This window comes from Thamnophis elegans, chromosome Z (assembly GCF_009769535.1).
Source record: "Thamnophis elegans isolate rThaEle1 chromosome Z, rThaEle1.pri, whole genome shotgun sequence".
In the NCBI taxonomy this organism is placed as follows: Eukaryota; Metazoa; Chordata; class Lepidosauria; order Squamata; family Colubridae; genus Thamnophis; species Thamnophis elegans.
This window is the reverse complement of record NC_045558.1, coordinates 86,505,883-86,529,376: the sequence shown is the minus strand read 5'-3', so window position 1 is coordinate 86,529,376 and position 23,494 is coordinate 86,505,883. Positions and strand designations below refer to the sequence as shown.

Below are 23,494 nucleotides of genomic sequence, written 5' to 3'. Positions count from 1 at the left end.
TTGAACCGCTGAACTGCAGATCACAGTCAGCTGAAGTAGCCTGCAGTACTGCACCCAAACCACTGTGCCACCTCGTCTCTTACAGGGGAAGGATCACTGGCTTGCCAGTCTTCTGCACACCACCTCATTACTTTACTCAAACATCCTGCAGAAAGGACAGACACAGAAAGTAAGACTTTAATTGCTTGCACTTCACTATCTCAAGGATGAACACAGCACAAACCATACCCAGCAATAAAGACAACAACTTACAGTGGAAGGATCACTGGCTTTCCAGTCTTTTGTACAGAACCTTCACTTTGCTCAAACAACCTGCATAAAGGACAGAAGCAGAAAGCAAGACTTTAATTGCTTGCACTTCACTATCTCAAGGATGAACACAGCACAGACCTCACCCAGCAATAAAAACAGCTACTTACAGTTGAAGGATCACTGTCTTGCCCATCTTCTGCACAACACCTTATTACTTTACTTTGCTCAAACAAACTGCACAAAGGAGCAACACAGAAAGCAAGACTTTAATTGCTTGCACTTCACTATCATAAGGATGAACGCAGCACAGACCACACCACGCCCAGCAATAAAGACAGCTACATACCGGCGAAGGACCACACTGGCTTGACGGTCTTCTGCAGACCACCTTATTGCTTTAGTTTGCTTAAAAAACCTGCACTCGGACAGAAACAGAAAGCAATACTTTAATTGCTTGCAGTTCACTATCCCAAGGATGAACACAGAACAGACCACACCACACTCAGGAATAAAGACAGCTACTTACAGAGGAAGGATCACTGGCTTGCCAGTCTTGTGCACACAACCTTGTTACGCTACCTTGTTCAAACAATCTGCAAAAAGGAGAGAAACCAAAAGCCAGACTTTAATTGCTATCTCAAGGATGAACACAGCACTGACCATACCACACCTAGCAATAAAGACAGCTACTTAAAGAGGAAGGATCACTGGCTTGCCGGTCTTCTGCAAACCACCTTATTACTTCACTTTGCTTAATAACCTGCACAAAAGAGAGATACAGAAAGAAAGGCTTTAATTGCTTGCACTTCACTATCTCATGGATGAACACAGCACAGACTGCACTACACCCAGCAATAAAGACAGCTACATACAGGGGAAGGATCTCACTGGCTTGCCGGTCTTCTGCATACCACCTACTCACATTGCTCAGACAACTGGAACAAAGGACAGACACCGAAAGCAAGACTTTAATTGCTTGCACTTCACTATCTCAAAGATGAACACAGCACAAACAATACCCAGCAATAAAGACAACTACGTTTCAGAGGAAGGATCTCTGGCTTTCCAGTCTTCTACACAGAACCATATCACTTTGCTCAAACAACCTGTACAATGGAGTAACACCGAAAGCAAGACTTCAATTGCTTGCACTTCACTATCTCAAGGATGAACACAGCACAGAACACACAGCAATAAAGACAGCTACTTACAGAGGAAGGATCTCACTGGCTTGACAGTCTTCTGCAAGTCACCTTATCACTTTGCTCAAACAACCTGCAAAAAGGACAGACACAGAAAGCAAGGCTATAATTGCTTGCACTTCACTATCTGAAGGATGAACACAGAACAGACCACACCCAGCAATAAAAAAGCTACTTACAGACGAAGGATCACTGGCTTGCCAGCTTTCAGCAAACCACCTTATTACTTTGCTTAAACAACCTGCACAAAGGAGAGACACAGAAAGAAAGAATTTAATTGCTTGCACTTCACTATCTGAAGGATGAACACAGCACAAACCATACCCAGCAATAAATAAAACTACTTACAGAGGAAGGATCACTGGCTTTCCGGTCTTCTGCACACAACCTTATTACTCTACCTTTCTTAAACAATCTGCACAGAGGAGAGATACCGAAAGCCAGACTTTAATTGCTTGCACTTCACTATCTTAAGTATGAACACAGAACACACCACGCCACATTCAGCAATAAAGACATCTACTTACAGAGGAAGGATCACTGGCTTGCCAGTCTTCTGCACAACACCATATTACTTTAGTCTGCTCAAAAATCCTGCACAAAAGACAGAAACAAAAAGCAAGACTTTAATTGCTTGCACTTCACTATCTCAAGGATGAACACAGCACAAACACACCCAGCAATAAGGACAGCTATTTACAGAGGAAGTATCTCACTGGCTTTCTGGTCTTCTGCACACAACCTTATTACTCTACCTTACTCAAACAATCTGCACAAAGGAGAGACATCCAAAGGAAGACTGTAATTGCTTGTACTTCGATATTTGATGGATGAACACAGAACAGACCACACCCAGCAATAAAGTCAGCTACTTACAGATGAAGGATCACTGGATTGCCGCTCTTCTGCAAACCACCTCACTACTTTACTTTGCCTAAACAACCTGCAGAAAGGACAAACACAGAAAGCAAGACTTTAATTGCTTGCACTTCACTATCTCAAGTATGAACACAGCACAGAACACACAGCAATAAAGACAGCTACTTACAGAGGAAGGATCTCACTGGCTTAACGGTCTTCTGCACACCACCTTATCACTTTGCCCAAACAACCTGCACAAAGGACAGAAATAGAAACAAGACTTTAATTGCTTGCACTTCACTATCTCAAGAATGAACACAGCACAAACCATATCCAGCAATAAAGACAACTACTTACAGAGGAAGGATCACTAGCTTTCCGGTCTTCTACACAGAACCTTATCACTTTGCACAAACAACCTGCAGAAAGACAGACACCGAAAGCAAGACTTTAATTGCTTGCACTTCACTATCTCAAAGATGAACACAGAACAGACGACACCCAGCAATAAAAACAGCTACTTACAGAGGAAAGATCACTGGCTTTCCGGTCTTCTACACAGAACCTTATCACTTTGCACAAACAACCTGCAGAAAGACAGACACAGAAAGTAAGCCTATAATTGCTTGCACTTCACTATCTCAAAGATGAACACAGAACAGACGACACCCAGCAATAAAAACCACTACTTACAGAGGAAGGATCACTGGCTGAACAGTCTTCTGCACACCACCTTATCACTTTGCCCAAACAACCTGCACAAAGGACAGAAATAGAAAGCAAGACTTTAATTGCTTGCACTTCACTATCTCAAGAATGAACACAGCACAAACCATACCCAGCAATAAAGACAACTACTTACAGAGGAAGGATCACTAGCTTTCCGGTTTTCTGCACAGAACCTTATCACTTTGCACAAACAATCTGCATAAAGACAGACACCGAAAGCAAGACTTTAATTGCTTGCACTTCACGATCTCAAGGATGAAAACAGCACAACCCACACCCAGAAATCAAGACAGCTACTTACAGATGAAGGATCTCACTGGCTTGACAGTCTTCTGCAAACTACCATATCACTTTGCCAAAACAACCTGCACAAAGGACAGACACAGAAAGTAAGTCTATAATTGCTTGCACTTCACTATCTCAAGGATGAACACAGAACAGACGACACCCAGCAATAAAAACAGCTACTTACAGAGGAAGGATCACTGGCTTTCTGGTCTTCTGCAAACCACCTCATTAATTTACTTTGCTTAAACAACCTGCACAAAGGAGAGACACAGAAAGCAAGACTTTAATTGCTTGCACTTCACTATCTCAAGAATGAACACAACACAAACCATACCCAGCAATAAAGACAACTACTTACAGAGGAAGGATCACTGGCTTTCTGGACTTCTGCAGAGAACCTTATCACTTTGCTCAAACAACCTGCACAGAGGAGAGACACCGAAAGCAAAACTTTAATTGCTTGCACTTCACTATCTCAAGGATGAACATAGAAGAGACCACACCACACTCAGCAATAAAGACAGCTACTTACAGAGGAAGGATAACTGGTTTGCCGGTCTTCTGAACACAACCTTATTACTCTACCTTGCTCCACAAAGGAGAGACACTGAAAGCCAGACTTAAATGCTTGCACTTCACTATCTTAAGGATGAACACAGAACAGACCACACCACACTCAGCAATAAAGACAGCTACTTACAGAGGAAGGATCACTGGCTTGCCAGTCTTCTGCACAACACCATGTTACTTTAGTTTGCTCAAAAATCCTGCACAAAAGACAGACAAGAAAGCAAGACTTCCTGGGCGGGACCTTGCTCATGGTAGCAGCTTAACAAACCTGCTCCCGAGTTCCTGGTCACCTTATCTGTCTAGACATCTGACAGGTACCTTATCCTTCAGGCAAGAAGGGAAGGCGAGAGATCCAGCTGGCAAAGTGCCTTTTTGATCTTTGTAGCTTTTATGTCTGCGAAGAGAGGGTGGGCCAGCCGAGGCTGAATCATCTCTGTGCCGGAATCTACAGCTGTTTTTTACAGCCCAAAGTAAGATCCTCCCACTTAGAACAACATTTGAACTATTTGATTTTAATACAAGCAGAGTCCGTATCTGAGAACTTCATTTACTTATTTAAATCCTAGCTTCATTTTTTACAAGATCTTCCTTCGTTAATTTGGCTATCTAAAAAAGCCTTTAAAATGGCGACTGTGAATTCTCCGTAACAACGCTCACCTTCTTAATCTTCTTGCAAAGAACAGCTATAAAACTTCAAAGGAAGGGAGTGATTCATCATTCTGCCTTATAGCCGGCCAGCAGATTTTTATTAATTAGTTTCACTTCTACAAGATTCTACAAGACCTTTTTTTAATCAACTTTGCTAATATATATTTCTAATATAGAGAAATCTAAAATGGCGTTGAATATGCTGAGCTGTTTCGTTACAATGCTTTTTTTCTGAAACCTTCTGAAAAGTCCTACAGAGTTAATAAAGGGGTGATTTAATACCTCTTTTCGTAGCTGCATAGCGGGCCAGTAGAGTTTGATTAATTGCTTGAAGATAAGACTTGGAATGGCCTCAAAACTAAATCCTGGTCTGAAACCCCTTCCTAGAAGTACATCCCCAATACCTGGCACAAAGTTGCAGCCTCCACCCTCTATGCCTCCTACTGGAGATTTGCTAAAAAAGAACTTTTTTGGGAAACTTTTAAAGATTTTAAAGAGAAGATAAAAGAGGAGATAAAAGAACTTAAGGCGGACTTGGATGATAAAATTGATACTAGGATTGCTAACATGAAAGATGATATGTTGGGACTTGTAACTGTACTGACAGAACATGTTTCTGGAATTGAAGATAGTCTAGAGGATCTTAACGAAGCTAATACCAATTTGACATCCAAAACTGAGGTGGTGCAACAAAAAGTTGAAAACGCTGAAAAACAAATTATTATGATACAGTACAGGCAGATGGAGCTGGCATTAAGAGTAAGGGGGTTGCGTGTGGATAAACAGGAGAACTTGAAGCAGATTCTTTCAGAAGCTTTTGATTGTCTGGTGGGAAGACCGGGGTCTAACTTTGACTGACAGGTCGATAAAGCTTATCGCGCTAATTCTTGGGTGGCAAAACAGAAACAACCCCCCCGAGACGTAGTTATATATTTCACTACAAGAGAGCTCAGAAACATGATACAAGAGTCCTATAACACTAGGCTCCAAATTGGGGGCCAGGATTTGACTGTTTTGAAAGAAATACCACCTCAAATGTTAAGGGTCAGGAGAGACTATGCTTTTTTAGTGGAAGAACTCAGAAACCGTCAGATACAGTACAGATGGGACGCACCATTTGGTATTATATTTACATTTGACAGGCAAAGATATCATCTCAACTCCGTATGGAAAGCTCAAGATTTTTATCACAATATTTTGAAGGCGGGACACCCTGCACCATCTGGATCTGGAGAAAGACCACAAGAAGGACAAGACAGACAGCAAACCACATAGCTACCAGACAAGGTGTACCATCTCCCCTCCCTAGAAGGGCAAGGTGTTATGGAACAAAGACCTAGCCATATGACTACCAGACGAATGGAAAAACAAGCTAAAAGGCAACAACCTCAACAATCACCGGCCATCGATCAAGGAGTTACAGCAACAAGCTCAGAAGCCGTGGGAGGAGCTAGGCCAAAGGTTAAACAGGCCATGCAGGAGGCTCTAAAAAAGCTTCAGGTAACCAAAGATGACAACTAAGATTCTAACATGGAATGTCAATGGTTTGAATTTTCCACAGAAGAGAAAGAAAATATTTCACTATCTTAAACAGTTTAAGAATGATATAATTTGTTTGCAAGAAACTCATATCAAATCAACTGATCAAAAATATTTGATTAACCCAAAACTTGGTCAACATTTTGTAGCTTCTGCTATGGAAAAGAAAAATAGTATAGTTGTATACTTAAGAAAAGACATCAAAGCTGAATTAATTGAAGCAGATCCCTTTGGAAGATATATCGCGTTAGATCTAATCTTAGAAGGGGAAAAGACATTACTTTTGGGAATTTATGCTCCCAATCAACAGCAAGATGGATTCTATAGAAATCTTCATGCTAAATTAGTACAGTGGGACTATAGGTCTTGTATACTATTGGGTGATTGGAATGGTGTGATAGACACTAAAAGAGATAAGAAGGCTTCTCGCCCAAATACTAAGATGCGAGCAAAGCTACCCAAACCTTTTTTTGACATGATGGACGACTTTGAATTGAGAGATATTTGGCGAGAAAGAAATGCAGAGGAATATGATTTCACCTTCTTTTCTGATAGACATCAATCCCTTTCAAGGATTGATTTTATACTAATCACTAATGATTTGCTTTCTAGGGTGAAAAAGACAAAGATTGCGGCTAGGGTCCTTTCGGATCATAACCCAGTTTGGATGGAATTGGGAAGGGGCGTGCAGGCGAGAAGGTCTTGGAGATTGAATGAAAACTTATTTAGATATGAAAAGTATATTAATGATTGTAAAAAACTGTTATCCGAATACTTTGTTTTGAATATGAATAAGGGTACACCTAAGGAATTCGTATGGGATGCAAGTAAAGCGTATATGAGAGGAGTGCTGATGAATATAAATAAAACACATAGATATAAACAAGGGTTAAAATGAACAGAATTGGAAGAGGAAATTAAGAGGAAAGAGTTGGAGTTAACAGTGAATCCAGGCGATACAAAGGTTAAGGAAGCAATCACCATATTAAAATCTCAATTTGACATGTTGATCTCTGACCAGGTAGCCACTAGTTTACTATATGCAAAACACAATACTTTTTGTAATGCAAACAAACCTGGCAGATGGTTAGCTTATCAGATTAGGAAAAAAAGGAAAACTCGAAATATATCTAAACTGACTTACAGAGCGAAGGAGGTGTCTCAACAGTTTAGTTTAGTTTAGTTTAGTTTATACTTTATTTGTATGCTGCCCTTTTCCCTGGGGGGGACTCAGGGCAGCTCACAATTGGAGGGAGGGGAAAGACAGACAAGTTACAAACATAGAAACCATACATCGTTAAAAACACAACAGTCATACCATTCGAGTGGGGTTACAAGTCTTTAGCCCCAGGCCTGTTGGAACAGCCAGCTTTTAAGGGCTATGCGGAAGGCCTGGAGGGTAGTGAGGGTACGAATCTCCATGGGGAGTTCGTTCCAGAGGGTCGGAGCAGCCACCGAGAAGGCTCTCCTCCGGGTAGTTGCCAGTCGACATTGGCCGGCTGATGGAATTCGGAGGAGGCATTTCGGGAATTTTTTACAGAATTATATAAACGGGATAAAATTAATGGTTTAGATATAGACAAATATTTAGATAAAGAAAAAATACCCTCAGTTAGAGAAGAGCACAGGCAAAAATTGAACCAACCAATAACCTCGGGGAAAATTTTGCAGGTAATTAAGCAATTAAAGTTAGGGAAAGCACCAAGTACAGATGGTTTGACAGTGGTTTACTATAAAAATTTACAGTTAGAAATGGTAGAACCTCTTAGAGAATTATTTAATAAGATTCAAACGGAATGTAAGATGCCTCCATCTTGGAATACAGCGTTTATATCTTTGATACACAAAGAAGATCAAGATACTACCCAACCAAAAAATTATAGACCTATCTCATTACTTAATGTAGATTATAATTTTTTTACTAAAATACTAGCAAATAGGTTAATGCTAGTTATTCAACAACTGATACACACCGACCAAACAGGTTTTATACAGGGGAGACAGATGAAAAGTAATGTTAGATTAATTATTAATGCATTAGAATATTTGGGAAAGAACAACTAAATTCCTGCTGCGTTCATATTTTTGGATACTGAGAAGGCCTTTGATCGAGTTAAATGGCAATTTCTGCTGAAGATATTGGAAAAAATGCAAATAGGAGATAGCTTTTTACAGTCAATTAAAGCAATATACCAACAGCAAACAGCACAAATCATAGTCAATGGAAGTTTAACAGACTCTTTTCAAATTGGAAAAGGTACAAGACAGGGCTGTCCTTTGTCCCCACTACTGTTTATTATAACTTTGGAAGTATTGTTGAATAAAATACGGGGCTTGGAGGGTCTAAAAGGGATCAAGATTAGGCAGCAAGAATACAGAGTGCGCGCTTTTGCGGATGATCTGGTCATAATATTGGAACAACCGAAGGAATCCAGTATGGTTTTAATGAATACGATTAATCAATATGGTCAAGTGTCTGGTTTTAAAATAAATTTAGGGAAAAAAAATATTAGCTATAAATATGAATACTAAACAAAAGGAAGAACTAGGAGGGATGCTAGGATGTGAGGTAGTCAAAAAAATCAAATATCTTGGAGTTAATATTTTAACTTCAAATGGGAAACTATATAAACATAATTATGAACCACTTTGGCATAGTATACAGATAGAGATGAAAAAATGGGAGAAATTGCACTTATCTTTGCTGGGTAGGATAGTGGCAATGAAAATGAACATCTTACCAAAATTTTTATTTCTCTTCCAAATGTTACCTATACTTAAAAAAGATGCGAATCTTTTAGAATGGCAGAAGGGTATCAACAAATTTGTATGGGCAGGAAAGAAGCCGAGGGTAAAGATGAAAATAATGCAAGATGTACGCGAGAGAAGAGGCTTGAAATTACCTAACCTAAAACTATATTATGATACAGTGGTGCTATCTGTAATTAGTGATTGGACTCATTTAACTAATGATAGAATACTGAATATTGAGGGACACGATCTGGTATACGGTTGGCATGCTTACCTGTTATTCAACAAAAAATTGGACAAGAATTTTAAAAGTCATATTTTAAGAAATGCTTTACTGCGGGTCTGGGAAAAAATACCAATATAAATTAAATGACAAGATACCCATGTGGGCAATTCCTAGACACACAATTGAAAATATGAATATAGCACAAAAACAGGATAGAATTACCTACAGATAGCTTCTCATTTTGGAAAGGGGGGTACTACAACTAAAATCTTTAGAGGTATTAAAAGAGGAGAAGGTAGTTCAAACATGGTTCCAGTATGGGCAATTACAGGCCAGGTGGAAAATAGATTAAAAAATTGGTTTTATCCAAGTTGAGGATAATCTGTTTAAACAAATAAGAGATCAAAGCTTAATGCAAAGCATATAAAGAGGATATATAATGTATTAATACAGTTAGATTCAGAAACAGAATTAGTTAAAGACTGTATGATAAAGTGGGCTCAAAATATTGAAGAACCAATAATATTGGATACATGGGAAAGAATCTGGGTAAGAAATGTGAAATTTACACAAGCTCAAAACCTGAGAGAAAATTTTTATAAGATGTTCTATAGATGGCATTTAGATCCTAAAAAGCTGGCTTCTATGTATCCGAATTTACAGCCCAAATGTTGGAGATCTGGTTCTCTCGATGCTATATATTTTCATATATGGTGGACCTGCCAAAAGGTTAAGGCATTCTGGATAAAAATATGGTGGATTATGCAAAATATTTTTAAAAGAAGGATAAAGTTTACTCCTCAGTTATTTTTACTAGGTATAAGTACTGACTTTACAGTGGTAGAGACTAACTTGATTTTGCACCTAATAACGGCAGCAAGACTGTTGGTGGCGCAATACTGGAAGAAGGAAGACTTGCCTACAACTCAAGAATGGACCTTGAAAGTTACAAATTTAGCCGAGATGGCTAAAATATCGGCATATCTTAAAGATCATTCAAATGAGAGATATAAACGAGACTGGAAAAAATGGATTGACTATATACAAAACAAATATGGGACTAAGAAATTCCAGATAACCTATGCTTAAGTTCAGGAATGATTTAAACTGTTCAAAGTTAGCGTAGCAAGAAGCTAAGATCAATGTAGAGATGTTATTAACCTTTTTTTATTTCTTTTTTCTCAACATATTTTAGACTGTGTTTGTTAAAAATCTATACCGTGTATGGGCTCTGGGAAGTCCGGGGGGGGGGAGGGAGGTGGGGTGTTGGGGAGGAGGGTGGGGGGAGGGAGGGATATATATTAGGTTAGATACGATGTGTTAGATTTCAATGTAATGGGATTTCACATGTATACTGTTTTTCTTTAATTTCTCTGTAAAAATAGGATAAGTTAAGTACATTGACATATAGTGGAAATACACCAAGGGGAGGAGGAGTGGGATAGAAGAAGGATGGGTAGAGAGGGCGGGAGAGAGGATGGGAGGGAAGGTGAGAAGGAAGGGAGGGAGTGGATCGGGAGAGAGGAGTGGTAGAGGGAGAGGGGAAGTAGGGTAGAGGGGGATGATGGAGGGAAGATAGAAAGTTGGAGGGGGTGGAAGAAAGAGGTGTACAGATAGTGGAAGAGGTATATTGGGTTTCTATTTTTTGGGGTATTGTTGACAAGAGGAATTGCTGCGATTATTGTTTAATGTTGTATGGCTCCGGCTATGCACAGTATATATGTGAGTGTATGAAAATGAAAAAATGAAAATAAAAACCTTTTACAAAAGAAAGCAAGACTTTAATTGCTTGCACTTCACTATCTCAAGGATGAACACAGCACAAACACACCCAGCAATAAGGACAGCTATTTACAGAGGAAGGATCTCACTTGACATTCTTCTGCAAACCACCTTATAGCTTTGCTCAAACAACCTGCACAAAGGACAAAAACAGAAAGTAAGACTTTAATTGCTTGCACTTCAATATCTCAAGGATGAACCCAACACAGAGAACACCCAGCAAAAAAGACTGCTACTTACAGAGGATGGATCACTGGCTTTCCGGTCTTCTGCACGCAACCTTATTACTTTACCTTGCTCAAACAATCTGCACAAAGGAGAGACACTGAAAGCAAGACTTTAATTGCTTGCACTTCACTATCTGAAGGTTGAACACAGCACAGACGACACCACACCCAGCAATATAGACAGCTACTTACAGAGGAAGGATCTCACTGGCTTGATGGTTTTCTGCACACCACCTTATCACTTTGCTCAAACAACCTGCATAGAGGAGAGACACAGAAAGCAAGACTTTTATTGCTTGCCCTTCACTATCTCAAGGATGAACATAGAAGAGACCACACCACACTCAGCAATAAAGACAGCTACTTACCGAGGAAGGATCACTGGTTTGCCAGTCTTCTGAACACAACCTTATTACTCTACCTTGCTCCACAAAGGAGAGACACTGAAAGCCAGACTTTAATTGCTTGCACTTCACTATCTCAAGGATGAACACAGCACAGAACACAGAGCAATAAAGACAGCTACTGACAGAGGAAGGATATCACTGGCTTGACATTCTTCTGCAAACCACTTATCACTTTGCTCAAACAACCTGCACAAAGGACAGACATAGAAAGAAAGACTTTAATTGCTTGCACTTCACTATCTCAAGGATGAACACAGCACAAACCATACCCAGCAATAAAGACAGCTACTTACAGATGAAGGATCACTGGCTTGCACTCTTCTGCAAACCACCTGATTACTTTACTTTGCTTAAACAACCTGCACAAAGGAGGGACACAGAAAGCAAGACTTTAATTGCTTGAACTTCATTATTTGAAGGATGAATACAGAATAGATGACACCCAGCAATAAAGACAGCTACTTACAGAGGAAGGATCACTGGCTTTCCGGTCTTCTGCACACAACCATATTACTCTACCATGGTCAAACAATCTGCACAAAGGAGAGACACCGAAAGGAAGACTGTAATTGCTTGTACTTCACTATTTGAAGGATGAACACAGAACAGACCACACCCAGCAATAAAAAAAGCTACTTACAGATGAAGGATCATTGGCTTTCCGGTCTTATGCACACAACCTTATCACTTCGCTCAAAAAACCTGTACAAAGGACAGAAACAGAAAGCAAGACTTTAATTGCTTGCACTTCACTATCTCAAGGATGAACACAGAACAGACCACTCCATACTCAGCAATAAAGACAGCTACTTACAGAGGAAGGATCTCACTGGATTGATGGTCTACTGCACACCACCTTATCACTTTGCTCAAACATCCTGCACAGAGGAGAGACACCGAAAGCAATACTGTAATTGCTTGCATTTCACTATCTCAAGAATGAACACAGCACAAACCATACCCAGCGATAAAGACAACTACTTACAGAGGAAGGATCACTGGCTTTCCGGTCTTCTGCACACAACCTTATCACCTTGCTCAAACAACCTGCACAGAGGAGAGACACCGAAATCAAGACTTTAATTGCTTGCACTTCACTATGTCAAGGGTGAACACAGCACAAACAACACCCAGCAATGAAGAAAGCTACTTACAGAGGAAGGATCTCAATTGCTTGACTGTCTTCTGCATATCACCTTAACACTTTGCTCAAAAAACCTGCACAAAGGACAAAAACAGAAAGCAAGATTTTAATTGCTTGCACTTCACTATTTGAAGGATGAACACAGCATAGACCACACCACACCCAGCAATAGAGACAGCTACTTACAGACGAAAGATCTCACTGGCTTGGCAGTCTTCTGCAAACCACCTTATCACTTTGCTAAAACAACCTGCACAAAATACAGAAATAGAAAGCAAGACTTTAATTGCTTGCACTTCACTATTTCAAGGATGAACATAGAAGAGACCACACCACACTCAGCAATAAAGACAGCTACTTACCGAGGAAGGATCACTGGTTTGTCGGTCTTCTGAACACAACCTTATTACTCTACCTTGCTCCACAAAGGAGAGACACTGAAAGCCAGACTTTAATTGCTTGCACTTCACTATCTCAAGGGTGAACACAGCACAGAACACAGAGCAATAAAGACAGCTACTTAGAGAGGAAGGATCTCACTGGCTTAATGGTCTTCTGCATACCACCTTATCACTTTGCCCAAACAACCTGCACAAAGGACAGAAATAGAAAGCAAGATTTTAATTGCTTGCACTTCACTATCTCAAGGATGAACACAGCACAAACCACACCCAGCAATAAAGACAGCTACTTACAGACGAAGGATCTCACTGGCTTGACAGTCTTCTGCAAACCACCTTATCACTTTGCTAAAACAACCTGCACAAAGGTCAGACAGAGAAAGTAAATCCATAATTGCTTGCACTTCACTATCTCAAGGATGAACACAGCACAGAACACACAGCAATAAAGACAGCTACTTACAGAGGAAGGATCTCACTGGCTCGACGGTCTTCTGCACACCACCTTATCACTTTCCCCAAACACCTGCACAAAGGACAAAAACAGAAAGCAAGACTTTAATTGTTTGCACTTCACTATTTGATGGATGAACACAGCACAGACCACACCACACCCAGAAGTAGAGACAGCTACCTACAAACGAAGGATCTCACTGGCTTGACATTCTTCTGCAAACCACCTCATTAGTTTACTTTGCTAAAACAACCTGCACAAAGGACAGACATAGAAAGAAAGACTTTAATTGCATGCACTTCACTATCTCAAGGATGAACACAGCACAAACCATACCCAGCAATAAAGACAGCTACTTACAGACGAAGGATCACTGGCTTGGGCTCTTCTTCAAACCACCTCATTACTTTACTTTGTTTAAACAACCTGCACAAAGGAGAGACACAGAATGCAAGACTTTAATTGCTTGCACTTCACTATTTGAAGGATGAACACAGCACAAACCATATCCAGCAATAAAGACAACTACTTACAGGGGAAGGATCATTGACTTGCTGGTCTTCTGCACACCACCTTATGACTTTACTTTGCTCAAAAAACCTGCACAAAGGACAAACACAGAAAGGAAGACTTTAATTCCTTGTACTTCACTATCTCAAGGATGAACACAGCACAGACCACACCACACCCAGCAATAAGGACAGCTACTTACAGAGGAAGGATCCCTGGCTTGCTGGTCTTCTGCACACCACCTTATCACTTTGCTCAAACAAGCATAATATGCTCTTATTTTCTTCATCTTGCTCTTTGTGTTTGATTTTATAATCCAAATGCCAGTTAAAACTATAACCCAAAATGTGAATCCTCCAACCAGCCTAAATAGAACAAATTCAAATTTCACTTCCAATTCCAATTCAGAATCTTCGGGTTCTTGTTACCCTAATCCAAATAGGTATCAATATTCCCCAAAAGGAATCTCCCACTTAAAAACCCAAGAAGACATGATGATGTTGAAAATGCTGTTATTTTCTTCATCTTGCTTCTTGTGTTTGTTTATATCATCCAAATGCGAGTTAAAAGTGTAATCCAAATTGTGAATCCTCCAACCAGCCAAATCGAATAAATTCAACTCAAAATTTCAAATTTCACTTCCAATTCCAATTCTGAATTTTTGGGTTCTTGTTACCCTAATCCAAATAGGTGTCGAAGTTCCAAAAAGGAATCCCCCCACCCTTAAAACCCCACGACATCATGCTGATGATGAATATGCTGTTATTTTCTTCATCTTCCTTTTTTTGTTTGATTTTATAATCCAAATGCCAGTTAAAACTATAACCCAAAATTTGAATCCTCCAACAAGCGAAATTGAACAAGTTCAACCCCCAAATTTTCAAATCTCCCTTCCAATTCCAATTCCAATTCTGAATCTTCGGGTTCTTGTTACCCTAATCCAAATAGGTATCAAAGTTCCCAAAAAGGAATCCCCCCAGAAAACCCTAAGACATCATGATGATGTTGAATATGCTGTTATTTTCTTCATCTTGCTTCCTGTATTTGATTTTATAATCCAAATGGCAGTTAAAACTTTAATCCAAATTGTGAGTCCTCCAACTAGCCCAAATTGCACAAATTCAACCCCCAGATTTTCATATTTCCCTTCCAATTCCAATTCAGAATTTTTGGTTTCCTATTACCCTAATCCAAATAGGTGTCAAAGTTCCCAGAAAGGAATCCCTCCCCCTAAAAAATCCAAGACATCATGCTGATGATGAATATGCTGTTATTTTCTTCATCTTGAAGAATGTGTTTGATTTTATAATCCAAATGCCAGTTAAAACTATAATCCAAATTGTGAGCCCTCCAACTAGCCCATATTGCACAAATTCAACCCCCAAATTTTCAAAGTTCACTTCCGATTCCAAATCCAATTCTGAATTTTCTGGTTCTTGTTACCCTAATCCAAATTGTGAATCTTCCAACCAGCCCAAATCAAACAAATTCAACCCCCAGATATTCAAATTTCACTTCCAATTCTAATTCTGAATCTTCGGGTTCTTGTTACCCTAATCCAAATAGGTGTTAAAGTTCTCAAAAAGGAATCTCCCCCCCACATAAAACCCCAAGACATCATGCTGATGATGAATATGATGTTGTTTTCTTCATCTTGCTTCTTGTGTTTTATTATATAATGCAAATGCCAGTTAAAACTACAGTCCAAATTGTGAATCCTCCAACCAGCCCAAATTGCACAAATTCAACCCCCAAATTTTCAAATTCCAATTCCAATTCTGAATCTTTGGGTTCTTGTTACCCTAATCCAAATAGGTGTCAAAATTCCCAAAAAGGAATCCCCCCCTAAAAAAACCAAGAATCATGATGATGATGAATATGCTGCTACTTTCTTCATCTTGCTTTTTGTTTTTGATTTTATAATCCAAATGCCAATTAAAACTAAGGTGACCAGATTTTCAGATTGGTAAAGAGGGACACCTTTGACCGGGGGGGGGGGGTGATAAATTTTTTTATACGGAGCAACAAAAAATTTCATACAACGCAAAAATAGTATTGTAATATATTTTTTTATTTCAACATAAGTACAATTTACAAATATAAATTGTAACTGTTGCCAAACATCAAAATTTTAATCACATGACCATGAGGATGCTGCAATGGTCGCTAAGTGTGAAAATGGTTGCTAAGTGTGAAAAATGGTCATCAGTCACTTTTTCAATGCCATTGTAACTTTGGTCACTATACATCTTTATTGCCACAGTTCTTAAGTGAATAACTGCAGCTGATAAGTTAGTAACATAAGTGAATCTGGTTTCCCCATTTCACTTTGTCAAAAGGTGATTATATGACCCCAGGACACTGAAACCATCATAAATACGAATCTGTTGCCAAACATCAAAATTTTGATCGTGTGACCATGAGGATGCTGCAACGGTTGCTAAGTGTGAAAATGATCGCTAAGTATGAAAAATGGTCATCAGTCACTTTTTTCAATGCCATTGTAACTTTGGTCACTAAGCCCATTATACCACCTTTCTTGCCCCAGTTCTTAAGTGAATAACTGAAGCTGGTATTTTGTATTTTAGATAGAATCTTTTTTTTAATAGCCTAAGACAATTTAAAAAAAGAATCCACAAAGAATAAATTGAAGTAAAACATTTCAAACTATTCTTTCTATGCACAATATATTTCAAAGTATTGTGCATAGAATTTTTAAACATGGTTTCACTTCAATTTATTTTGGATAGAATATTTCTTTTAAATAGTCTAAGACAATTTTAAAAAAGAATCCACACAGAATTTTAAAATATTCTATGCACAATAAATAAAATATTATTTTAAAATACATTAAAAAAATAAAAGAAAAAAACCCAGTTCACATACCAGCAGGCTTGCACTCCAAGTCAACCCAGAATGATGTAGATGTTAATACAAAGAACTGAGCAAATTGAAATGGTGAAATTAGTCAGGGAAATATTTTTCAAAGCCACCATTTTTTCTACACGAGAAGACCTCCAACCTCCGTGCCCCTCCCCTCCGGAAAATCCAGGAAGTAACACTCGCAACCCCTCTAGCCAAGTGTTTCCTGCAGCTCTAAGGTACGTGGACTTTTTTTCTTATAAAATGAGGTAAAAGGGGCGCGGGGGGAGGGTCCGTTTTGTTGCTTTAACGTTTTAATATCTTCAATGAAAGTACTGAGACAGAGAGAGGGATTAGACAGGGTGTCTTTTGTCTTGCCCCGGTTAGGATTTCTTAAGCAAATCCACTGGGCTTTCAACATGAAGCCAGAAAATCGGGACTTTTTCAAAACGGCCCGGGACACCGGACAAATTGTTATAAAGCGTGATTGTCCCGCTGAAATCGGGACGTCTGGCCACCTTAATTAAAACTATAATCCAAATTGTGAGTCCCTCAACTAGCCCAAATTGCACAAATTCAACCCGCAAATTTTCAAATTTGGAAATTTTGGAATTTTCAATTCCAAATCCAATTCTGAATGTTTTGGTTTTTGTTACCCTAATCCAAATTGTGAAACCTCCAACAAGCCCAAATCGAACAAATTCAATCCCCAATTTTCAAATTTCACTTCCAATTTCAATTCTGAATCTTTGGGTTCTTGTTACCCTAATCCAAATAGGTGTCGAAGTTCCAAAAAGGAATCACCTCAGAAGACCCCAAGACATCATGATGATGTTGAATACGCTGTTATTTCCTTCATCTTGCTTCTTGTGTTTGATTTTATAATCCAAATGTCAGTTAAAACTATAATCCATATTGTGAATCCTCCAACTAGCCCAAATTGAACAAATTCAACCCCCAGATATTCAAATTTCACTTCCAATTCCAATTCTGAATTTTTGGGTTCTTGTTACCCTAATCCAAATAGGTGTTGAAGTTCCAAAAAGGAATCCCCTCCCCATAAAAACCCAACATATCATGCTGATGATGAATATGCTGTTATTTTCTTCATCTTGCTTCTTTTGTTTGATTTTATAATCCAAATGCCAGTTAAAACTATAACCCAAAATTTGAATCCTCCAACAAGCAAAATCGAACAAGTTCAACCCCCCAATTTTCAAATTTCACTTCCAATTCCAATTCTGAATCTTCAGGTTCTTGTTACCCTAATCCAAATAGGTGTCGAAGTTCTGAAAAAGGAATCCCCCCAGAAAGCCCCAAAATATCATGTTGATGATGAATATGCTGCTATTTTCTTCATCTTGCTTTTTGTGTTTGATTTTATAATCCAAATACCAGTTAAAACTATAATCCAAATTGTGAATCTTCCCACCAGGACAAATTGCACAAATTCAACCCCCAAATTTTCAAATTTCACTTCCAATTCCAATTCTGAATCTTCAGGTTCTTGTTACCCTAATCCAAATAGGGAATCCTCCAACCAGCCCAAATTGCACAAATTCAACCCCCAAATTTTCAAATTCCAATTCCAATTATGAATCTTCGGGTTCTTGTTACCCTAATCCAAATAGGTGTCAAAGTTCTGAAAAAGGAATCCCCCCAGAAAGCCCCAAAATATCATGTTGATGATGAATATGCTGCTATTTTCTTCATCTTGCTTTTTGTTTTTGATTTTATAATCCAAATACCAGTTAAAACTATAATCCAAATTGTGAGCTCTACAACTAGCCCAAATTGCACAAATTCAACCCCCAGATTTTCAAATTTCACTTCCAATTCCAATTCTGAATCTTCGGGTTCTTGATACCCTAATCCAAATTGTGAATCCTCCAACCAGCCCAAATCGAACAAATTCAACCTCAAATTTTCAAATTTCACTTCCAGTTCCAATTCAGAATCTTTGGGTTCTTGTTACCCTAATCCAAATAGATGTCAATGTTCCGAAAAAGGAATCCCCCCAGAAAGCCCCAAAATATCATGTTGATGATGAGTATGCTGTTATTCTCTTCATCTTGCTTTTTGTGTTTGATTTTATAATCCAAATACCAGTTAAAACTATAATCCAAATTGTGAGCCCTCCAACTAGCCCAAATTGCACAAATTCAACCCCCAAATTTTCAAATTTCACTTCCAATTCCAAATCCAATTTTGAATCTTCTGGTTTTTGTTACCCTAATCCAAATTGTGAATCCTCCAACTAGCCCAAATTGCACAAATTCAACCCCCAAATTTTCAAATTTCACTTCCAATTCCAATTCCAAATCTTTGGGTTCTTGTTACCCTAATCCAAATAGCTGTCAAAGTTCCAAAAAAGGAATCCCCCAGAAAGCCCCAAAATATCATGATGATGTTGAAAATGCTGTTATTTTCTTCATCTTGCTTTTTGTGTTTGATTTTATAATCCAAATGCCAGTTAAAACTATAATCCAAATTGTGAGCCCTCCAACTAGCCCAAATCAAACAAATTCTACCCCCAGATTTTCAAATTTCACTTCCAGTTCCAATTCAGAAACTTCGGGTTCTTGATACCCTAATCCAAATAGGTGTTAAAGTTCCCAAAAAGGAAGCCCCCCACCCTTAAAAACCTATGACATCATGCTGATGATGAGTATGCTGTTATTCTCTTCATCTTGCTTCTTTTTTTGATTTTATAATCCAAATGCCAGTTAAATCTACAATCCAAAATCTGAATCCTCCAACAAGCAGAATCGAACAGGTTCAACCCCCAAATTTTCAAATTTCACTTCCAATTCCAATTCTGAATCTTCGGGTTCTTGTTACCCTAATCCAAATAGGTGTCGAAGTTCCAAAAAAGGAATCCCCCAGAAAGCCCCAAAATATCCTGATGATGTTGAAAATGCTGCTATTTTCTTCATCTTGCTTTTTGTGTTTGATTTTATAATCCAAATGCCAGTTAAAACTATAATCCAAATTGTGAGCCCTCCAACTAGCCCAAATCAAACAAATTCTACCCCCAGATTTTCAAATTTCACTTCCAGTTCCAATTCAGAAACTTCGGGTTCTTGATACTCTAATCCAAATAGGTGTTAAAGTTCTCAAAAAGGAATCCCCCCTTAAAAACCTATGACATCATGCTGATGATGAGTATGCTGTTATTCTCTTCATCTTGCTTCTTTTTTTGATTTTATAATCCAAATGCCAGTTAAATCTATAATCCAAAATCTGAATCCTCCAACAAGCAGAATCGAACAGGTTCAACCCCCAAATTTTCAAATTTCACTTCCAATTCCAATTCTGAATCTTCGGGTTCTTGTTACCCTAATCCAAATAGGTGTCGAAGTTCCAAAAAAGGAATCCCCCAGAAAGCCCCAAAATATCATGATGATGTTGAAAATGCTGCTATTTTCTTCATCTTGCTTTTTGTGTTTGATTTTATAATCCAAATGCCAGTTAAAACTATAATCCAAATTGTGAGCCCTCCAACTAGCCCAAATCAAACAAATTCTACCCCCAGATTTTCAAATTTCACTTCCAATTCCAATTCTGAATCTTCGGGTTCTTGTTACCCTAATCCAAATAAGTGTCGAAGTTCCAAAAAAGGAATCCCCCAGAAAGCCCCAAAATATCATGATGATGTTGAAAATGCTGCTATTTTCTTCATCTTGCTTTTTGTGTTTGATTTTATAATCCAAATGCCAGTTAAAACTATAATCCAAATTGTGAGCCCTCCAACTAGCCGAAATCAAACAAATTCAACCCCCAAATTTTCAAATTTCACTTCCAATTCCAATTCTGAATCTTCGGGTTCTTGTTACCCTAATCCAAATAGGTGTCGAAGTTCCAAAAAAGGAATCCCCCAGAAAGCCCCAAAATATCATGATGATGTTGAAAATGCTGCTATTTTCTTCATCTTGCTTTTTGTGTTTGATTTTATAATCCAAATGCCAGTTAAAACTATAATCCAAATTGTGAGCCCTCCAACTAGCCCAAATCAAACAAATTCTACCCCCAGATTTTCAAATTTCACTTCCAATTCCAATTCTGAATCTTCGGGTTCTTGTTACCCTAATCCAAATAAGTGTCGAAGTTCCAAAAAAGGAATCCCCCAGAAAGCCCCAAAATATCATGATGATGTTGAAAATGCTGCTATTTTCTTCATCTTGCTTTTTGTGTTTGATTTTATAATCCAAATGCCAGTTAAAACTATAATCCAAATTGTGAGCCCTCCAACTAGCCGAAATCAAACAAATTCAACCCCCAAATTTTCAAATTTCACTTCCAATTCCAATTCTGAATCTTCGGGTTCTTGTTACCCTAATCCAAATAGGTGTCGAAGTTCCAAAAAAGGAATCCCCCAGAAAGCCCCAAAATATCATGATGATGTTGAAAATGCTGCTATTTTCTTCATCTTGCTTTTTGTGTTTGATTTTATAATCCAAATGCCAGTTAAAACTATAATCCAAATTGTGAGCCCTCCAACTAGCCCAAATCAAACAAATTCTACCCCCAGATTTTCAAATTTCACTTCCAATTCCAATTCTGAATCTTCGGGTTCTTGTTACCCTAATCCAAATAAGTGTCGAAGTTCCAAAAAAGGAATCCCCCAGAAAGCCCCAAAATATCATGATGATGTTGAAAATGCTGCTATTTTCTTCATCTTGCTTTTTGTGTTTGATTTTATAATCCAAATGCCAGTTAAAACTATAATCCAAATTGTGAGCCCTCCAACTAGCCGAAATCAAACAAATTCAACCCCCAAATTTTCAAATTTCACTTCCAATTCCAATTCTGAATCTTCGGGTTCTTGTTACCCTAATCCAAATAGCTGTCGAAGTTCCAAAAAAGGAATCCCCCAGAAAGCCCCAAAATATCCTGATGATGTTGAAAATGCTGCTATTTTCTTCATCTTGCTTTTTGTGTTTGATTTTATAATCCAAATGCCAGTTAAAACTATAATCCAAATTGTGAGCCCTCCAACTAGCCAAATCAAACAAATTCTACCCCCAGATTTTCAAATTTCACTTCCAGTTCCAATTCAGAAACTTCGGGTTCTTGATACTCTAATCCAAATAGGTGTTAAAGTTCCCAAAAAGGAATCCCCCCCCTTAAAAACCTATGACATCATGCTGATGATGAGTATGCTGTTATTCTCTTCATCTTGCTTTTTGTGTTTGATTTTATAATCCAAATACCAGTTAAAACTATAATCCAAATTGTGAGCCCTCCAACTAGCCCAAATTGCACAAATTCAACCCCCAAATTTTCAAATTTCACTTCCAATTCCAAATCCAATTTTGAATCTTCTGGTTTTTGTTACCTTAATCCAAATTGTGAATCCTCCAACTAGCCCAAATTGCACAAATTCAACCCCCAAATTTTCAAATTTCACTTCCAATTCCAATTCAGAATCTTCGGGTTCTTGTTACCCTAATCCAAATAGGTGTCAAAATTTCCCAAAAGGAATCCCCCCCTTAAAAACCCAAGACATCATGATGATGTTGAAAATGCTGTTATTTTCTTCATCTTGCTTCTTGTGTTTGATTATATCGTCCAAATGTGAATTAAAAGTGTAATCCAAATTGTTAATCCTCCAACCAGCCCAAATCGAACAAATTCAACCCCCAGATTTTCAAATTTCACTTCCAATTCCAATTCTGAATCTTTGGGTTCTTGATACCCTAATCCAAATTGTGAATCCTCCAACGTGCCCAAATTGAACAAATTCAACCCCCAGATATTCAAATTTCACTTCCGGTTCCAATTCAGAATTTTTGGGTTCTTGTTACCCTAATCCAAATAGGTGTCGAAGTTCCAAAAAGGAATCCCCTCCCCTTAAAAACTTAAAAACATGATGATGTTGAAAATGCTGTTATTTTCTTCATCTTGCTTCTTTTGTTTGATTTTATAATCCAAATGCCAGTTAAATCTATAATCCAAAATCTGAATCCTCCCACAAGTGAAATCAAACAGGTTCAACCCCCAAATTTTCAAATTTCACTTCCAATTCCAATTCTGAATCTTCAGGTTCTTGTTACCCTAATCCAAATGGCTGTCGAAGTTCCCAAAAAGGAATCCCCCAGAAAGCCCCAAGACATCATGTTGATGATGAATATGCTGTTACTTTCTTCATCTTGCTTCTTATTTTTGATTTTTTTAATCCAAATGCCAGTTTAAACTATAATTCAAATTGCAAATCCTCCAAACTGCCCGAACTGCACAAATTCAAACCCCAAATTTTCAAATTTCACTTCCAATTCCAACTCCAATACTGAATCTTTGGGTTGTTCTTACCCTAATCCAAATAGGTGTCGAAGTTCCCAAAAAGGAATCCCTCCCCCTAAAAACCGCAAGACATCATGCTGATGATGAATATGCTATCATTTTCTTCATCTTGCTTCATGTGTTTAATTTTATAATCCAAATCTATAATCCAAATTGTGGTTCCTCCATCCAGCCCAAATCGAACAAATTTAATCCCCAATTTTTCAAATTTCACTTCCAATTCCAATTCCAATTCGAATCTTCATGTTCTTTTTTACCCTAATCCAAATAGATGTCAAAATTCCCAAAAAGAAACCCCCTCTAAAAATCCTAGAAACAAATTGCCAAAATATAAAAAG

At 38.3% G+C, this 23,494-nt stretch overlaps 1 protein-coding gene and 2 long non-coding RNA genes across 6 annotated transcripts; 1 reads left to right on the top strand and 2 right to left on the bottom strand.

The window, feature by feature from the left end:
* Window positions 1-4: 4 nt before the first annotated feature.
* Window positions 5-14,213, bottom strand: LOC116521043. Of its 4 annotated transcripts, XR_004256891.1 has the most exons (17): window positions 14,015-14,081; window positions 13,842-13,907; window positions 13,662-13,734; window positions 13,491-13,553; window positions 13,322-13,385; window positions 13,193-13,214; window positions 2,503-2,544; window positions 2,331-2,397; window positions 1,982-2,048; window positions 1,803-1,869; window positions 1,634-1,695; window positions 943-1,527; window positions 779-845; window positions 599-667; window positions 420-486; window positions 253-312; window positions 5-145 (listed from the first exon to the last, which is right to left on the bottom strand). It is a non-coding gene; the product is annotated as an uncharacterized LOC116521043 (long non-coding RNA). The 4 variants fall into 4 exon arrangements; XR_004256889.1 differs by having other exon boundaries at window positions 779-1,527; XR_004256890.1 differs by lacking the exons at window positions 13,322-13,385; window positions 13,491-13,553; window positions 13,662-13,734; window positions 13,842-13,907; window positions 14,015-14,081 and adding an exon at window positions 14,194-14,213 and having other exon boundaries at window positions 779-1,527.
* Window positions 3,031-4,416, bottom strand: LOC116521045. The gene is made up of 6 exons (XR_004256895.1): window positions 4,033-4,416; window positions 3,691-3,752; window positions 3,517-3,583; window positions 3,346-3,409; window positions 3,178-3,239; window positions 3,031-3,070 (listed from the first exon to the last, which is right to left on the bottom strand). It is a non-coding gene; the product is annotated as an uncharacterized LOC116521045 (long non-coding RNA).
* A 3,079-nt stretch (window positions 14,214-17,292) lies between the features above and the next one.
* On the top strand, window positions 17,293-22,433 carry LOC116522799. Its single transcript, XM_032237835.1, has 2 exons — window positions 17,293-18,131; window positions 18,382-22,433. Exon 2 carries the CDS (start codon window positions 20,318-20,320, stop codon window positions 22,055-22,057), a length of 1,740 nt encoding a protein of 579 aa, XP_032093726.1. The 5' UTR covers window positions 17,293-18,131; window positions 18,382-20,317; the 3' UTR covers window positions 22,058-22,433.
* The last annotated feature ends 1,061 nt before the right edge of the window (window positions 22,434-23,494 follow it).